General features: G+C 37.2%; 1 protein-coding gene across 3 annotated transcripts in view; it reads right to left on the bottom strand.

Moving 5' to 3' along the window:
- NSUN6 (NOP2/Sun RNA methyltransferase 6) overlaps nt 1-14,521 on the bottom strand; it is a 65,434-nt gene extending 50,913 nt beyond the window's left edge. For 2 of the 3 annotated variants that reach the window (XM_048219410.2, XM_026478975.4), the window contains exons 1-3: nt 14,011-14,521; nt 11,796-11,951; nt 8,708-8,787 (exon numbers count right to left, since the gene is read on the bottom strand). In XM_048219410.2, the coding sequence (XP_048075367.1) occupies nt 8,708-8,787; nt 11,796-11,951; nt 14,011-14,085 (311 nt within the window). In that variant the 5' untranslated portion in view covers nt 14,086-14,521. The remainder of the gene's footprint in view (nt 1-8,707; nt 8,788-11,795; nt 11,952-14,010) is intronic. The other variant, XM_026478973.4, reaches the window with a different exon arrangement.
- Nucleotides 14,522-17,509: the final 2,988 nt, after the last annotated feature.

Here is a 17,509-nt window from a genome sequence, read left to right as displayed (position 1 = left end):
ATGGAATTATTTTTACCTTTGGCTTTAGACTCATTGTACTTCTTTTTTTAAAAGATTTTATTTATTTGGGGGGGGGCACGAGGAGGGGGGGTGAGTCCCAAGCAGACTCGGTGCTGAGCTTGGAGCCCAATGCGGGGCTTGATCCCACAACCCCGAGACCACAACCTGAGCTGAAAACAAAAGTCGGATGCTCAATGGACTGTGCCAAGTAGGTGCCCCCAGACTCACTGTACTTCTTAAATCTGTCATCAATTCTGGAAAATTCTTAGTCATTACACTTCTGAATATTGTCTCTCATTATTTCTATTCTCTACATTTGCAACTCATTAGAAATATGAAGTATCTTTTCATTCTATTTTTGACTGGACTCAACCTCACATTTTTATTTCTTTATCAATCTCTGCTGCATTCCAGATAATTTCCTATGGGCCTTTTACTTCAATAATTCTCCATCAGTTGGGTCTGATTTACAATTTAGCTCATTGAATGGTTTTTTTTTTTTATTTTAAGGATGGTGTTTTTATTTCTAGACATTCTTTCAATTCTACTCTTTTCCTCTTAGGATCTTCATGCTTTAGATTCTGCTTTTGTTTTTAATCACTTTAATAACATTGATTTTAAAGTCTCTACCAGACAGCTCTAATCTGCTGAAGTGTGGGGGGAAATTTGATCCTTCAATTTGTGGCCTATGCTGTTCTCACTCATGGTGGTTTGAATTCTCCTGCAGCTTTCAACCAAGAGAATGGCCTGGATTGAATGTGTGCCTCTCAAAAGTGGTTTTGCCTGGCTTTTGCCAAGCACCTCAGGAATTGGCTTGGGATCAAATTTTTATATTAATTTCCCAGATTGCAGGTTTCAAGACCACTTGGGTAGCATGAATTTAGATTCCAAAACTTTATGAGGTATGGAACCACAGTTCCACATTCACAGATTTGTTTCCTCAACCCAGACCCTGAGTAAGACAAGAAGATCCAAGGGTGCCTGGATGGCTCAGTGGGTTAAGTGGCTGCCTTCAGCTCAGGTCATGTTCTCGGGGTCCTGGGACCAAGTCCCGCATCGGGCTCCCTGCTCAGCGGGGAGCCTGCTTCTCCCTCTGACTCTGCCCCCCACCCAACTGTGCATGCCATCTCTCTCTAGTAAATAAATAAAATTTTTTAAAAAGATGAGAGATCCAACTCCTTAATTATTGTCTTGCACTGACTGCTGGATATTTCTCACCTCCTAGTGTTCATAACCTGTTATTTCCTACATTAAAAGGAAAACCCCTACATTTAGAAGACCAACCACCTCCTCTCCCACATCTCCCAACCCTCAAATATCAGCTCACATGATTACTGCTCTGTTTTCAGTTACTCTTCATTCTAACCCCTGAATATCTCACTTACATTCTCAATTACTCAGTTGTGCATTTTATGGCCTACCTTATTTTTTATTTAGTATTCCTAGGTGTATGTAGCAGAAACATTTTCAGGTATCTAGGTTACCATATTGTTGGAAATAAGACACTCTGAAATGATTTCCTAATTTGTTTCCAGTCTTATAATTTATCTTTTAAATTTTTTTTCAAACTTTGACTGTAACCCACAGAAATGCACTTAATATCACAACTCAGGAAACGTTTGTATGTATGTATGTATGTATGTGTATATACACATACATTTATACCCTTATATCAAATGTTTCAAGAAACACCCTCAGTATGTGCACTGCAATATGACACATTATGAAATATCCCATCTTTTTAAAAAATGCTGAAAGAAAAGACTCATTAAATTGATTTTACAACCTACTAATGGATCATGATCGCCAACGGTTGGAAAAATAGCTTTATGCTACTATCAGTATTCTTTGGCTCCTATATTCTAAGCAAGAAATTAAACATTTCTTAGTTAAAAAAACAAACAAACAAACAAAATCAGAAAACAAACCAAAAAAACCTTACATTTCACAGCTGGCCTCTCCCAACTTCTTCAACCTCACGTTTCACCACCTTCTCTGAAAAAGCGACTAAGCAGCCAAACTTGATCACTTTGACACGAGCCACCTTACATTTTCATGCCCCCATACTTTTGCTTTCTCTCCACTCACATACCTTGACCATTTTATCCCAGCAGCCTAATGTCTAATCACCTTCAAGGCTCAACGGAAATAGTATCTACTTGAAGAAAATCTTTACCAACTTCCTTTCACTGAGTCCTTCCTATTCTGTGCCCTGATGGTACTTCATTGATACCTTCACCGTAGCACTTCTAACAGTCTGACTCATACAAAGGTTTCGCGTTTTTAAATGAATCAACTGCATTTCATTCACCTTTGTGACACCCTTGGGTCTTAGACATAGCACCAATTCAAAAAATGTCTTGGCAAATGGAACCTTGTAGTTTTAAACAGACTGTTTTTATGGGAATAACCATTTCATGGAGAGGACAGAAAGACAGACTAAAGAGTTAACATACCAATTTTGAATTACTATCCTTTCTTTGGACAGCATGGTTGTAAGGTTGGTCCTTGGCTGCCATGTGGGAACTTAGATTTCAGAAGGACACCCACTATTAACTGATTAGAATAGCTCACTATGCTTAAATCATCTGTACAAATAGTATGGCTTATGGCCAACAATGACTTTCCTTCTGAGAGGCCAGAATGTGGGCATGTACCAGGCAGGGAGTGCCTACATGACCAGACCCTAATAAAAATCCTGGACACCGAGTCGCTAAAGAATTTCCCTGGTTGGCAACATCTTACATGTTGTCAAACCTGTTCCTGAGGGAATTAAGTGTTTCCTGTGTGACTCCATTGGAAGAGAATTCTGTAAGCTTTCAACTGGTTTTCCCTGTACTTTTTCCCATGTGCCCCCTCCCTTTGCTGATTCTGCTTCAGATCACTTCACTGTAATAAATCATAGTTACAAGTACTACTATATGCTGAATCCTATGAGTCATCCTAGAGTCATCAAGCCAGGGAGTGGTCTTGGGGATCCCTCAACACTAGGACTAATTGTATAAAAACATAAGATGCCATATATGCAAGTATCAAGGTGTAATTCAGCTTCGCTGAAGGGGAAAGTTGGAAGCAGCGAAGATGAAAGGAAATGTAAGAGTTGATGCAGGGCCACAAAACATGCTAAAACCTTAATTTTTTATTGCAATATTTATAAATAAAGAAGTGAATCAACAACATTAAAGAAAGGATTTTCTGATAGTAGAGTAATACAGATAGGAGGGAAAATAGTATGAAGGTACTCAGATTAAGAAAAAATTAGTAAAATAGGTTTAAAAGTCAGGTGTCTATGAATTAAAGAGTGAGATTATGAGAATGTCCCACTAAAATATATATATAAATAAAAAAAACAAATGGATAAGTTTACAAGATTTTATTTATTTATTTGAAACAGCGTGAGAGAGAGAGCACAAGCAGGGGCAGGACAGAGGGAGAGGGAGAAGCAGACTCCCTGCTGAGCAGGGAACCTGATAAGGAGCTCAATCTCAGAACCCTGGGATCATGACCCCAGCCAAAGGCAGATGCATAACTGACTGAACCACCCAGGGACCCCTCCATTTGGCATTTAACTGCACATATTACCAACTCTATACCAAATAGGAGATAATGATTATAATTTTAAGATGTTGTATATTATTGCATACCAACAAATATTTCTTTTTCAGGATTGCCATCTGTACTTAATCATCCATTTTTGTGCAATTACTTGAATATTCTATTGCATTTACCATATTATTTCATATACACAAACGGCAATTGAAATATTAAAGTGCTGATACTAACAAGACAACTATGAAAGATGGAAATCAAGCAGGGCGAGAGAGGCGAATCCAGCCTTATTTGGATCTCAAGAGTTATGCTACTGGATTAGTTATTCATTGTGAAGGAAAAAAAGAAAATTTTCTGACCTGTTAAAAATATTTTTTTGAGATTTTTGCCAAAAAGGGAGGTGTGCTAACAAAAAAAAAAAAAATGTAGAGATCCTTAAAAATTATGAACTGAATGTTGACCTAAAAAATTCTACTAATGTAAATTCAGTCTTTAGAAAATGACGCTTGGGTAGAATGTTAAAAAACACTCATAACAAGAGAAGCCTGGCACTCAATTTTCTCCTAAGTTTTTCAATACAGTTGACATTGATACCATCAAATTCAACACTACAACCTTATGTTCAATCTCATTATATTACCAAGGATAAAACCTTAAACATTAAAATATATTTAATCAGTATATTAAGTATCATATTAAGTAAACTGAGGGAACCAGAATTTATGGTGAGAAATTACTTTTAAAATTGTTCATTATCTACAAATTCAGTTTAACCTATATTTTGATATTTTAAATAATTATATGATATTGGGTTTCCAGTAAAAGATAAGTAAAAGACTAAGAGTGTATTTCTTTTTCTGAAGTCTGCAGAAATGAAGAAAGAAACAATGATCTGAGAAGGACATGCCATTTATAATAAAACTAAGAAACCTCTATATTCCCACTGAGGAGAAAGAATTGTCTCACACAGAGAAATATGGATCCAACCTAGTTCTTCAACAGGGTATGAATGTCTCTGAAAAGCAAAAGCTCCCGGAGGCCTAATCAAATATTACTTAGAACCCAGACTGGGGGTTCAGGTTGAGAAATGAGAATCTGAGAAGGTCTTGTTAGTGTCCCATTCACAGCAGAGAAAGCTGAAAGAGGAACAGGACTGTCAGCAGTGGCGAAGCAGGCATCTACGCTTTCCCTGATAAATCTGGATAAACTTACTAGGGGTAGCTAAGGGGAGGGAAATAGCAACCACGTTTGGTGTTCCTCACCAGACTTAACTAAGCAGAAATAATAATTAAAGCCCCATGCAAAAAAAGAGCTAAGAGCTGGAACCCTTCAGAGAGCCTCAGTCTTTATCAGCTCTGCTCACCAGGACTAGAAATGTGCCATTAGGGAAAACTTGTTGAAAGCATTTTTGAAAAACACATCTGTTTAGTTGTCTAGGGACACACTTTACCCCATTCTATGTCACTTTTGAGCAAACGGCAGACTAGAAGAAGCTATGTGAATGCAACAGTTTCCATTCAGTGAATTATAGAAGCAGAAAGGATTAGCTCAACATGGGACCTACATAGGTAGTAGCAAAACAAAAAACAAACAACAACAACAAAAAAAAAAACAACCGAACAAAAACTCAAGGAAAAAAATTTCAAATAGGTTTTTGTATTTTCAAAAATAACTAAAAAGGAAAAACTCAAACATGGGGTATAACAAAAACTAGATTAAAAACAGAAAGTAGCAAACTGGGAAATAAACGATAAGAAAGCCTCGGAGGTAAGAGAGAACACAACAGGCTTGAGACTGCTATTTTTAGAAAGGCCTGCTTGCAAGGTCAGCCCTTGGCTGGCATCTGCAAACGTGACTGGGAAACAGTTCCCAGCACTGATTGAAAACCTTCCGTAATGAGAAGAGTAGATTATTGTTTCTAAATGTTTGTACAAGCAATGTGCTTTGTTCTGAGCACCTGTTTTCCTTTTGGGAGCCTGAAATTTTGGTACATGCCGGGCAGAGGGTGCCGACATGACCAGGATCTGATAGAAAACTTGGCCACTGTGTCTCTGAAGAGCTTCCCTCCTAGGCAACTATTTTACTCTTGTCACAATTCGTTGCCAGAGGAATTAAGCACGTCCTAGTAACTCCGTGGGGGAGAGGTCCCTTGGAAGCTTGTGCCTGGCTTCCTCCAGATTTTGCCCCAAGCACCCTTCCCTTTGTAGATTTTGTTTTTGTGTCCTTTCCTGTAATAAATCTTCACCACGAGCACAACTACATGATGAGTCCTTTGAGTCCATCTAGTCAATCACCAATCCAACCTATAGTCCTAGTGGGGTATTTTTTTAAGATTTTATTTATTCATTTGAGAGAGAAAGAGAGAGAGCGCACGTGAGTGCAGGAGCAGGGGGAAGAGCAAAGGGAGAAGAAGCAGACTGCCCGCTGAGCAGGGAATCCAACAGGGGGCTCACCTGGCTTGAACCCAGACTTGAGCTGGAGGCAGACACTTAACCAACTGAGCCACCCAGGCGCCCCCTAGTGTTCTTATAGAGAATACAGGAAAATATTCACAGAACTATTGGCTGACTTGTAAATAACAAGTTCCACTGTTTCATTAAAAAGCAAGAGAGAAGGGTAAAAAGATCTATCCTAGCCCAGTTTTCTATCTATCAAGATCTATCCTAGCCCAGTTTCTAAAGTTCAGTGATGGAGGATTTGTAGATCTCCAAGCGAAAACTAAGATGCTGCTGGCAGGGGCCTCTGATTTTTGGCCTCTGATTTTTTTCACAACAACACTTGATGCCATGACATTGTGAAAGCAATGTCTACAAAGTGCTAAGGGAAATAACATGGGACCTGAAAGTACTATAATCAGCCAATCTATTGTTTAAATATAAAGGCAACAGGCAATTCTTAAGCAAGAAAGTAAACAGTTTGGAGATGAGAACACTTACTTTGGAGATGGGGAAACAGGTGCTGCAGACCTGATAAATGACTATACTCACCAACCAAGAGAGTAATCGAGACAAAGAACTCAGGAATGAACCATTAGGACTCAAAGTAAGCACAGCATCCATTTGAATTTTTGAATAACAACGTTATAAGCTTCTAGAATAACAACGTTATAAGCCTGTGCAATGCTTAAAGAACTAACACAGTAAATAAAAATTGGCTGGCGGAGGTTTTACGGGATAAAATTTAAGTGTAAGAACTTCCTCATTTTTCATAGTGGAAAGTCATAAAATAATAGTGATAATGAGTTTTAAAAACAAGAATTGATTTGCTCCTTTTAGAAATGAGAGGTAGGTATGTGAATCTATAATCCTAAATGATTTTTGAATACCTTCCTGTCATAACCCATTATTTGTGTTTTATAGTTCACTAACATTCTAATGAGTGTCTAAGATCACTACAAAGAATAGGATGAAAGGGTACTAAATTCAGAAAATAATTAAAGTTAAATCACCTAAATACTTTAAAAGAGGTAGCATGGCCAATATTAGCAAGAATGAAAGATTGAGAATCTCTCATATATTGCTAGAAACATTAGCTGGTAAAACTTTTTAGAATGCAATATGTCTCAAACTAAAATATGCACAGACCAATGAACCAATGATTCCATGTTGTACCAGTTCATCCTGTAGACAGGTTTACGCAGGTCCACAAAGAAACATCCTTAGAATATTCACTGTTGGTAATAATGAAAAACAGGAAAAAATTAAATGTCCATCAATAGAGGGATGAAAAAATGTGTTAAAAGTATGCAGATATCTAAAAGAATGAAATAGGGGTGCCTGGGAGGCTCATTCGGTTAAGTGTCTGCCTTTGGTTCAGGTCATGATCCCAGGGGCCTGGGATTGAGTCCAGAGCCTGGCTCCCGGCTCAGTGGGGAGCCTGCTTCTTCCTCTCCCTCTGCCCCACGCCCCAATCGTGTGCTCTCTCTCTCAAATAAAAATCTTTTAATAAATAAACAAACAAACAAAATAAAAAGAATGAAATACATTATACAGAATCAGGGAGAATTATGGACATCTTTCTACCTTGATTGGGGTGAGTCTTGGCGACACAGTTGTACAAATTTGAGGAAACTCAGCAAATGGTACACTTAAGATCTTTCCATTTCACTGTCTACAAATTTCATCTTAAGAAACAAAATAAGGAACTCGCAAAATCTTTTTTTTAATTGCAAAAGTAATACAAGCTTATAGTAAAAATAACATAGAAATGTTACAAATGAAAATCTCTTACCCCTTTTCTCCCAATCCAACCTCTTCAGAGTTAACCACTCAAAATTAATCTCTATTAATAGTTGGGTATGTTATAGCCTTTGAACTTTTTCTATATATAAGTAAATATACATAAATGTGTATTTTTTGTAATTGCAAAAAAAAGTGTAATTATCCTATATCTGGCAGTTTCCTTTCGATACTTAATTGTGACTATCTTCTCTTATTGGTACATATAATTCTCTCCCATTAAAGCCCATATAATATTTCACTGCACAATAAACCATAATTTACTGAACCACTGCTTTACTAATGACCACTAAATTACTTTCAAGCTTTAGCAAAATGAGCATTTTTGTATTTATTATAATTCTTCGCAGCATAAAAAAAATTAAACCATAATTAGGGATTTAAAAATATTCCTTGGGAATTGAACTCCCATTAAATATGAAAGCTTTTCCCCCCAATTTTCAAACATATGCCTTCCAAATACACAAATGAGAACAATGCCTGTTACACTCATAGAACATACATAGTAATTTAAAATAACTGAATTAATGAATAAAATTTTACAAACACATCAACTATGAAAGTAGGAAATATGCTGTTTTATATTTTTGTGGCAGCACAAAAAAAGTTTTAAATTAGCCATGGAATCTCTTAATACATATAAGTAACCATATGAAGTTTCTTACTAAGTAGGAGGAAAAGCCACCAATCACTGCACCAATGGACCTAAAATGCATTATTTTCAAGGTATCTGGGCCCATTCCTAGTCTTTTGTAATATCTTCCATGATAGAATATGCAGTTGCATTTATGAATTTGTGAATTGCCTGTCTATATGAAGTTGCTAATAACAGAGAAACTTAGTATTATCACCAAATAGTAAGAAAAAACCTGTGACAAATTTTTAGAAGAATTTAATTTGAAAATATAATAGTTACAAACCTAGGTCCAATAACAGGAATAAGTAAGACATCCTGAAGGTCTGGATGTTGAAGAATAGGAACATTTAATCCATTAAACTGCTGTTAAAAATAAACAGAATTATGAAGCCATCAATATAACAGATAAATTTCAATTTACAGGTCTTTTCATTGTCATTACCTAGCAGAGCATGAGGTTTGGTTTAGGATATTCTCACTTTATTCCACATAATACTATAAAAAAACAAAGATTTCAAAACAACTATGTTTTGTCTGTATTTTATCCTGAAGTATCTCAATTTCTTTATAAGGTTCAATTTTGTTTACAGTTTGGCTTTATAAAGACAATCCATATTTACCTTAGGTGACTTATTTTGAAAACATGTATCTAATATAGAATTGCATATAACACTCTTTTAAGGAAACGTTCTGAATAGGACATTAAGGATTGAGATTACTAAATACTATTTATTATACACCACCAGTACTGAATGCCCTGTCAGTTTTTCTGAGGGAAATAAATGCTTTTTGGCAAAAGTTCAGGATTTTCAGTATCCTCTATCATACTTGGTTTTCACACTGGAAATGGGTGCATAATCAGGAGTATAGGTGCAAGGCCAGCTCACACAGTCTCAGAAGAACCAATTATGCGCATCTCTGCCCAATTTCAGTGTCACACTGCTAGCCTGAAATTGACCACAGTGGGAATATTTACACCACTGAAATCAGCAAATGCTACAAAGGGTTGTTTTTCCCAGAAAGTGGGATTTTCGATAATGTACCAGCACACCACTGTTGCAGGCAGAAAATAACTGGGCAATGCACTCATCAGAATAAAAAGCAGAACAGTGGAATGGATAGCAAAGATACTATAGTCTGAGAGAGAGCAACATGCAAGTATTTCAGAACAAGTCTCTGCCATGTAGGCTAGGGATTTTAAATCATGAATTTTCACATACTACATGAAAGAATAGTAACAATAATAGGTATTTCCATTGCCCTGTGGTATCCACACACTACCTAGAAAAACTCTTAAAATCAATTTATTTCCAGTTGATAAGAGAAAAAATTTGTATTTTAGCAATCTATATTTCTACCAAGTCAACAGCTCTCCTAACTTTTGCTTCTTCCAGGCAAAGGAGATTTCAGACCAACCTTACCTAATAGATGGCTACTAAGAAATCCGAAATGTAGGGGTGCCTGGGTGGCTCAGTTAAGCGGCTGCCTTCGGCTCAGGTCATGATCCCAGGGTCCTGGGATCAAGCCCCACATCAGGTTCTCTGCTCAGCAGGGAGCCTGCTTCTCCTTCTCCCTCTGCCCCTCCACCCTGCTCATGTGTGCACGCTCTCTCTCTCTCAAATAAATAAAATCTTTAAAAAAAAAAATAGAAAAGAAAAGAAAAAGAAAAGCTAAAGTGCAATGTGGCCCCACTGCACTGAAGGGCTGGACCTTTCTTCCAAAAAAAAAAAAAAATCTGAAGTGTAAACTCCTTGTTTACTTCTCTTTCCCACACTGTTTGATGGCCTTACAGCATCCAGGCTGTGGCAAACTGATCCTTCCAAAAGAAGGATAATGAATTCTGTCTTTTGTTTTTGTTTTGTTTTATTGGTACTATTTCCTTTACACTACAGAAATATTTTACACAGAGATCAATCCTTCTCAAGCCAAGGTTTCCTTCTCTCCTTTTCTATTAGATGTTAAAATGATACTGAATTAAAACTTTCATAAAACCATCCACATGCATAACTTTCATAAAATGCAACTTTTTTAGTTTAAAAAATTAACCACATCACCTGCTTATTGTTTCTGCCCCATGCCTTGTTTAAAACTGCCTTATTGAGGTTTAATTTTCATACCATAAAATGCACCCATTTTAAATGCACAATTCTATGATTTCTAGTAAGTCTAAAGAAATTGTGCAACCATCGCCACGACCCAGTTTTCGACCATTTTCAGCACCACACACAGATTGCTCATGTCCATCTGCAATCGATCCCTGTTCCCAGCTCCAACCCCAGGCAACCTTTCTTTATCAATTTGCCTTTTCCAGATACTTCAGACAAATGGAATCATACAATATATAGTGTTTCGTGTCTGGTTTCTTTCATTTACTATAATAGTGTTTTTGAGGTTCACCAATGTTGCAGCATGTATCAGTTCATTACTTTTATTGCTGAACAGTATTCCACTCTATGAATATACATTTTATTTTTCTATTCACCAGTTGACATTGGAACAGCATCTCTCTCTTGGCTACTATAAACTATGCGGCTACGAACACTCATGTTCAAGCATTTGTAAGGACATATGTTTTCACTTCTCTTGGGTATATACCTAGGAGTGGAATTTCTGAGTTGTACAATAAGTTTATGTTTAACTTTTTAAGAGACTGCCAAACTGTCTTTTTTTTTTTTTTTTTTTAAGATTTTATTTATTTATTTGACAGAGAGAGACAGCCAGCGAGACAGGGAACACAAGCAGGGGGAGTGGGAAAGGAAGAAGCAGGCTCCCAGCAGAGGAGCCTGATGTGGGGCTTGATCCCAGAACTCCGGGATCACACCCTGAGCCGAAGGCAGACGCTTAATGACTGAGCCACCCAGGTACCCCATGAGACTGCTAAACTGTCTTCCAAAGCCAAACCATTGACATTCCCACCTGTAATGTATAAAGGTTCCAGTTTCTCCCCATCCTCACCAGCTAGATGAAATTTTAAATTACTAATTTTTTTTTTTAAGATTTTATTTATTTGACAGAGAGAGAGAGAGACAGCCAGCGAGAGAGGGAACACAAGCAGGGGGAGTGGGAGAGGAGGAAGCAGGCTCCCAGCGGAGCAGGGAGCCCAATGTGGGGCTCGATCCCAGAACTCTGGGATCACGCCCTGAGCCGAAGGCAGACGCTTAACAACTGAGCCACCCAGGAGCCCCTAGGTTCAAGTTCTAACATTACTTCTACCATTACCACTTGAACAACTTAATATTCATGATCTTCTATTTCCTTATATGTAAAATTGGAATACTATTTTAAGTTCATGGGATTTTAGTGGGGAGCAACATGACACAGATTGTAGAAATGCAATTATGGACATAGTGACATAGAAAATTTGTACATACCTTCTGAAGTTCATCAAACAACAGATCTTTCACATGTTGCACTGAGGCTAGATGTGTATTTACCCTGACAGTTGTGAATGATGGAGGATGTGACAAGTGATTTAACAGAGTTTCAAATTTCCTTTCTGCTGCTTGTTTCCCAAAAGCAGATACAATCTGAAAAGAGAAAAACAAGTTAATGTTCCAATGTCACTATGAGAACTAACTAAAAATATTAAGCAGATTATGTACACACATTTGTTCTGACTAATGAAACATCTTTCAGCAACTGTTCAGTTCCATTTCATTTTGCTGTATTGTTTATTAATAACACTAGCAGAATGTAATACTTCACAGGGTTTTGGGGTTTAATTGTGGTAATAAACACCTAACAAAATGCCCAACATAAAGGGCTTGAAAAAAAAAAAAACATTGCCTCAACTTCAAAGCATCATTAACATTTTGAACATATTAATGTTTGCGATGCTTATTCATATAAATTCATGATTTTATTCTACTTATAATGTATCAAATACGTGATTTTGTAGAGCTATTTACTTGCTAGCCTCATGTCAACAAATTCATTAGCAGCCTTTTAAAACACCTGTATTTGAATAAGTAATATTGATACTGTCATCCAAAGAATATCCACATCTTTTTAATACGGTATTTTTAAATGTAACAAATATCATCCAAAAAGGCAGCAAAGATAACCTGTCAGAAATGGAGGTTTAAAGACAAAAAACCAAGTCCCCCTGTGATTAGCTGAAGCTTTATGAGACACATATTTTCCCATTTTTGTCATCTTTGTACCCTGCCTCACAGCATCTTCATAAACCACCTGCCAGCCTAGTAATCCACCAGCCTCAAAGTTTTAGTACTTTCTCAAGTTTGGTTTGTTTTTATTAAAACTGAATATACCTTTGCTTCCAGTACTGTTACAAAGGAATGGCTATTTTTTTTTTTTTTTTGTAAAATCGTTTAGTGAGTTTGAGGCAGAAATGGTGTCAAAGACAGACATTTGGATCTTCTTTTATAACACAATATTTACCATTTTAAAAATTGTGGGGAAAATTGCTGAATGCCTCTATTTCTCTTAATATGCTCCTTATATTTTTAATTCTTTGAAATCAAGAGAAGGTATTTTCTCTTTCCATACTCTCTAATCCCTTAATATAATCTTTGAAAATGAAATGCAGAAATAAAATCTAAAAAGTCATAGCTTCAGTAATATCCTCATTCATGAACAACAATTAAGTCCTAGGCTTTACTTTGAATAGAAAAGCAAAGATTTAGAAAATACAAAGTTACCTAGAGGCAGGACAGTAAAATGTAAAGAGCACGAGCTTGGCAATCAAAGACAACAGTCACTGAGGAGTTCTGTGTTAGGCGCTGCCAATAGCACATGGAATGAATATTGGTTGAGGACTTGCGTGCCAGAACGATGCCAGTTGCTTGCACTTATGATTAATATTTTAAAGCAACCTTGTAAATATTTTTAACATCCTCAGTTTTCACAGAAAAGGAAATTAAGGTTAAACGGTATGAAATAATTTACTCAAAGCACAGGGACACAAATCAAGGACCTGGCACTCCAATTCTGTTTTTTTTTTTTTTTTTTTCATTGTACCTGAGCTCCTCAGCTTCAGATTTCAGTCCTATTACTTGATAGTCAATTTGGGTCAGCTTTTGGACCCTCAGTTCTCTCACCTATTAAAATGGAAAAGAAATCTCTACCAAAAAAAAAAAAAAGAGAGAGAGAGAGAGAGAGAGAGAGAGAGACTGCTAATATTAAGGTGTAAAGGTTTGCAAATCACCCAGCACAACTAACGGCATTTAAGAGGCATTAACGCATTATAGTATCCTTTTCACCTGATGCCACAGCAAGCGCTCTAAGAACGCGGGTGTCTGGACTTAAATTCTCGAGAACAGGTTATCTTTTTCCATTCATTCTTGTAACCCCTTCCGTGCCATGCCTACTGCCACGCACATAACCTCTCTTTTCCCTTCCCTTCTTTTACATTCCTAAGTGTTGAAACGTAGACCTCATTCACCTCTTATCTCGAAACATTAAATACCCGCGGGAAGATACTGGCAGTTTTTACTTTCGAAAAAACGAGAAGAAACAACGGTGTAAAGATTGGGTCTCGCTGTAGGCTTTTTTCCCCCTATTTTTCCAGCGTGTGTAAACATCTGAATTTTTGCAAATATCCTCTAACAGGTTTATTTGACCTACCTCCTTATTCATAAAACCCTCTTTAAGATACTTTTCAACCTCAAGTCTCAAAGATATTTTAGGGAAAACAGACATTTTTCCTACTGTGTTGGTTCTCCTCAAGAAAAATGCTGGAAAACGGTGGCTTTTTTTCTCTTTCCGAATTAACAGTGAGCAGCGTCTTGGCAATGAGCAGCCACCCACGCGTGCCGGGACCACCAGATGGCCAGGAAAAACGCGCCGCTCTTTCCAAGTTATATTCGGGATTGCGGAGGTACATCCACGCTTTCTCGAGCGTGGCCAGTTTAGAGCGGCTTCCTCGCCTCCACCACACACGTCCTTGGTCCTTTAGAGACGCTCACGGAAATTACTGTGAGGCCATGTCCCTCACGTTGCAGAGAATATACAGGGGGGAAAAAAAAGACAAGCTAATCCGTTGCGAACTGGCCTGGAAAAGAGACCGGCTTCCGTTCACTCACATTCAGCCTTCAGACCTCATTTCAAAACCGCGCCCCCTATTTCTCTGCAGAAAGCCGCTTCCGGCTTGCGTCACTTCCGGCGACGCGTCCCACCCTCCCCGGTTCCCCAATCCGCAACCGCAAATTGTCGTACGTCAGGTCTTCGGAGTTTCCGAGCTCTTTTGGCGGCTCCTCCACGTGCAGGTGGTTTTCTGGGCCTCTCAGGAGGAAGGGGCGGCGGCCTGGGTGATCCTCCTGATCCAGCGCCTGGGGTGGGTGCCTGGGGAAATGAGGAAACGGTGTGGGTGAAATCGAAGGCTTTGCTGGTCTGAATAAATTGGAGATCCAATTAGTTACCTGCTAGTTGTCCTCCAACAAAAGAAGGAAGCCAGAGTTTATTTGAAGCTATAAGCCACCCTTTGACTTCAGAATTATTTTATCTCTCGGAGGCGTACTGATCAGACTTCAGCTGTGAATGAACGCCATTATTCAGAGTTTTGAAAGCTGGGTTAATGGTGTGTTAATATCCATGAATTATCAGTTAAAACTTAAAAACCCACGTATAGTATTTATAATTAGTTAAACGAGGCTAGCGGTTACCTGTAACACAGCTGAGTTATACTTTAAGGCTCTGAGACCTTTGGCATAATTTATATGTTACAGATGAAGGAAAAGATTCAAAAGGACAAGATGCCTAATGAAAGTCGGACATTTTATGATTGAATAGGAAACTACAAAGAATTGCCTCCTTGCCTTATATTTTTGTTTGTTTTTGCAGCTGTGGCCATTTACACATAACTATAGTTAAAGATTTTTAAAGTCTTTTTCTAAGTCTCACACAGAAATGTTTAAAATGTGTAATAATTACTTTCTATGATACGCCAAACAGGTTCTGTTTAAGATATTTTAACTTACAGCCACATAACAACCCTGTAATGTGGTTCCCTTTTATGAAAGAGTAAAACAAGACTCCCAGAGCTGAAATAACTCTGTGGCCTCATAGTTCGTTAGAAAGTGAGAATAAAGACCACAGCCCCTGCCTTCTAAATACCAACTCTTTACATCGTAGCTTACTTCTTCAGTAAGTTGATAGGATGCTTCCATAGCTAAATCATCTAAAAGTGATTAAGAAAATGTCCAGGGGGACCTAGGTGGCGTGGTCCATTAAACCTCCGACTCTTGCTTTCTGCTCAGGTCCTCATCTCAGCGACCAGATTGAGCCCTGCATTGGGCTCTGCCCTCAGTCCAGAGTCTGTCTTAGACTTCCTTTCCCTATCCCCCTGCTCCTCCCCACTCTGCATGTGCACAGGCTCTCTCCCTCCCACTCTCAAATAAATAGATAAATCTTAAAAAAAAATAAAAGTGATTAGGAAAATGCCTACATCAGGCATTTCCAAAGGAATTTTTGCAGCCTCAACATTGTGACCATGGCACCAATGATGGTTGGAATCTGTATTTAGGAGATAAGGGAGAAGAAGGAACAAGTTGGACTAGATTGTAAATTCCATGAGAATAGACTTCATCTCATCACTGAACACCCATTGCCTTAACAAGTAATAGGCACTTAAACGTTAAATGACTAGATAGATAGATGGATGGGCATCTATGTGAACTAGAGAAAGAAAATGCTGATAAAACATGTATTTGCTGGAAATTAGTTCACTAGTTAAGCACACGTGAAGAGTGCTGAGCACAATTAGACTATTCTTGTCTAGACACTATTGTAGTGACAGTTATGTTGACGAAGATGCTTCTTGGTGTTCCTGGGTTGGGTCCAAGAAAAGCATATTATGAATCTGAAGTTGGCATAGTGCATATTGTCTAAGCAAAGAAAGATTCCTATAGGAATACATCCATGTAAGGGTCATTCAGGTTGTATTTTCTCAGTGGGGTGATATGGCCCCCAATGTGGGGGAGCAAAAAAATCTTAGATATAATCTTATAATGTTTTTTTTTAATCTTACAATTTTAAGTCTGTGGTTCTCCAAAGCTTAACCTTATCAAAAAACAAACATATTCCAAAATATTTACTTTCATGAAGAAGGTATGAGGGGATCAGGGAAAAAAGTCTAGGAAATCTGGGAATCTATCATTCTCTGCTCATCTGGAGACTAAAGTCAAATCGGACATAAGCTTAAGTGTGTAGGAGAGTTGTTTTTAAAGAGTAAATTTCATTCCTAGTTGGCAGAACATACTATCCCTGGACTCCTGGACTCTTGGTTCAAGCCATGCATGCAATTTATCTTAGCTAACAGAGTAGTAAACTGAATTCAATTCCTGCCAATTCTTCTAAGTATTATCTGAAGTTAGTTCATAATGAATTCCTTCTAAAGAATATAGTTTGTTTTTAATTTCCTAGTTGTTCAATGTTTCATTTTTCCTTGAAATTTTAATTTCTTTGTTTTGCTCTAAGTACAGTACTTTTATCTTTGTCTTAAAATTTGTTGGAGAGAAAGACTACCAGCATTCTGTTTTAATTGAAGTTATTTCCAATTAATACTTCAGAAAATAAGTTCTAATCCTAACAACAGTATTACATACCTTTTCTATGACTTTTTTTCTTATTTCACGAATTCGAAATAATTTATATTCAAATAGTAACGTTTCATAGAACAGTGTTTCCTTCTTTGGATCTTTTGAAATTAGTTTTAAAAAAATTTTAAAGGGAGGTTTTCAGAAAAAAATCAATAAAGGTGTTATGTTTTAAGTGCTATATTTAAAAAGTATATTACTCAAAATTCTCTAATTTGATTAAATTGACAAGTGTTCCTACTATGTGTAATACAAATGTACAAAATGAACTAAAGTGTATCTTTTCTAAGAGATAATTATGGTATATTAGTATGATTTCTTTTTAGGTAATTCACAACTATATTTTGTTAATCTTTTTTTTTAGTTGTGACTAGTTTTCTTTCCTTCCAGTTAGTAAAAATTTCAAATTCCTAAATCTACAAACAACACTTTCTAATGTGAAAAAATATTTTAAAAATATTACAGCAGTCCCGTTGTCAGGTAAATTACAGAAAAGATGATAAAAATTAGAACAATTCTTCAACATAAAA

The sequence above is a fragment of the Ursus arctos genome, unplaced genomic scaffold, assembly GCF_023065955.2.
Source record: "Ursus arctos isolate Adak ecotype North America unplaced genomic scaffold, UrsArc2.0 scaffold_30, whole genome shotgun sequence".
Classification (NCBI taxonomy): Eukaryota; Metazoa; Chordata; class Mammalia; order Carnivora; family Ursidae; genus Ursus; species Ursus arctos.
This window is presented reverse-complemented; position numbering and strand designations above follow the sequence as displayed.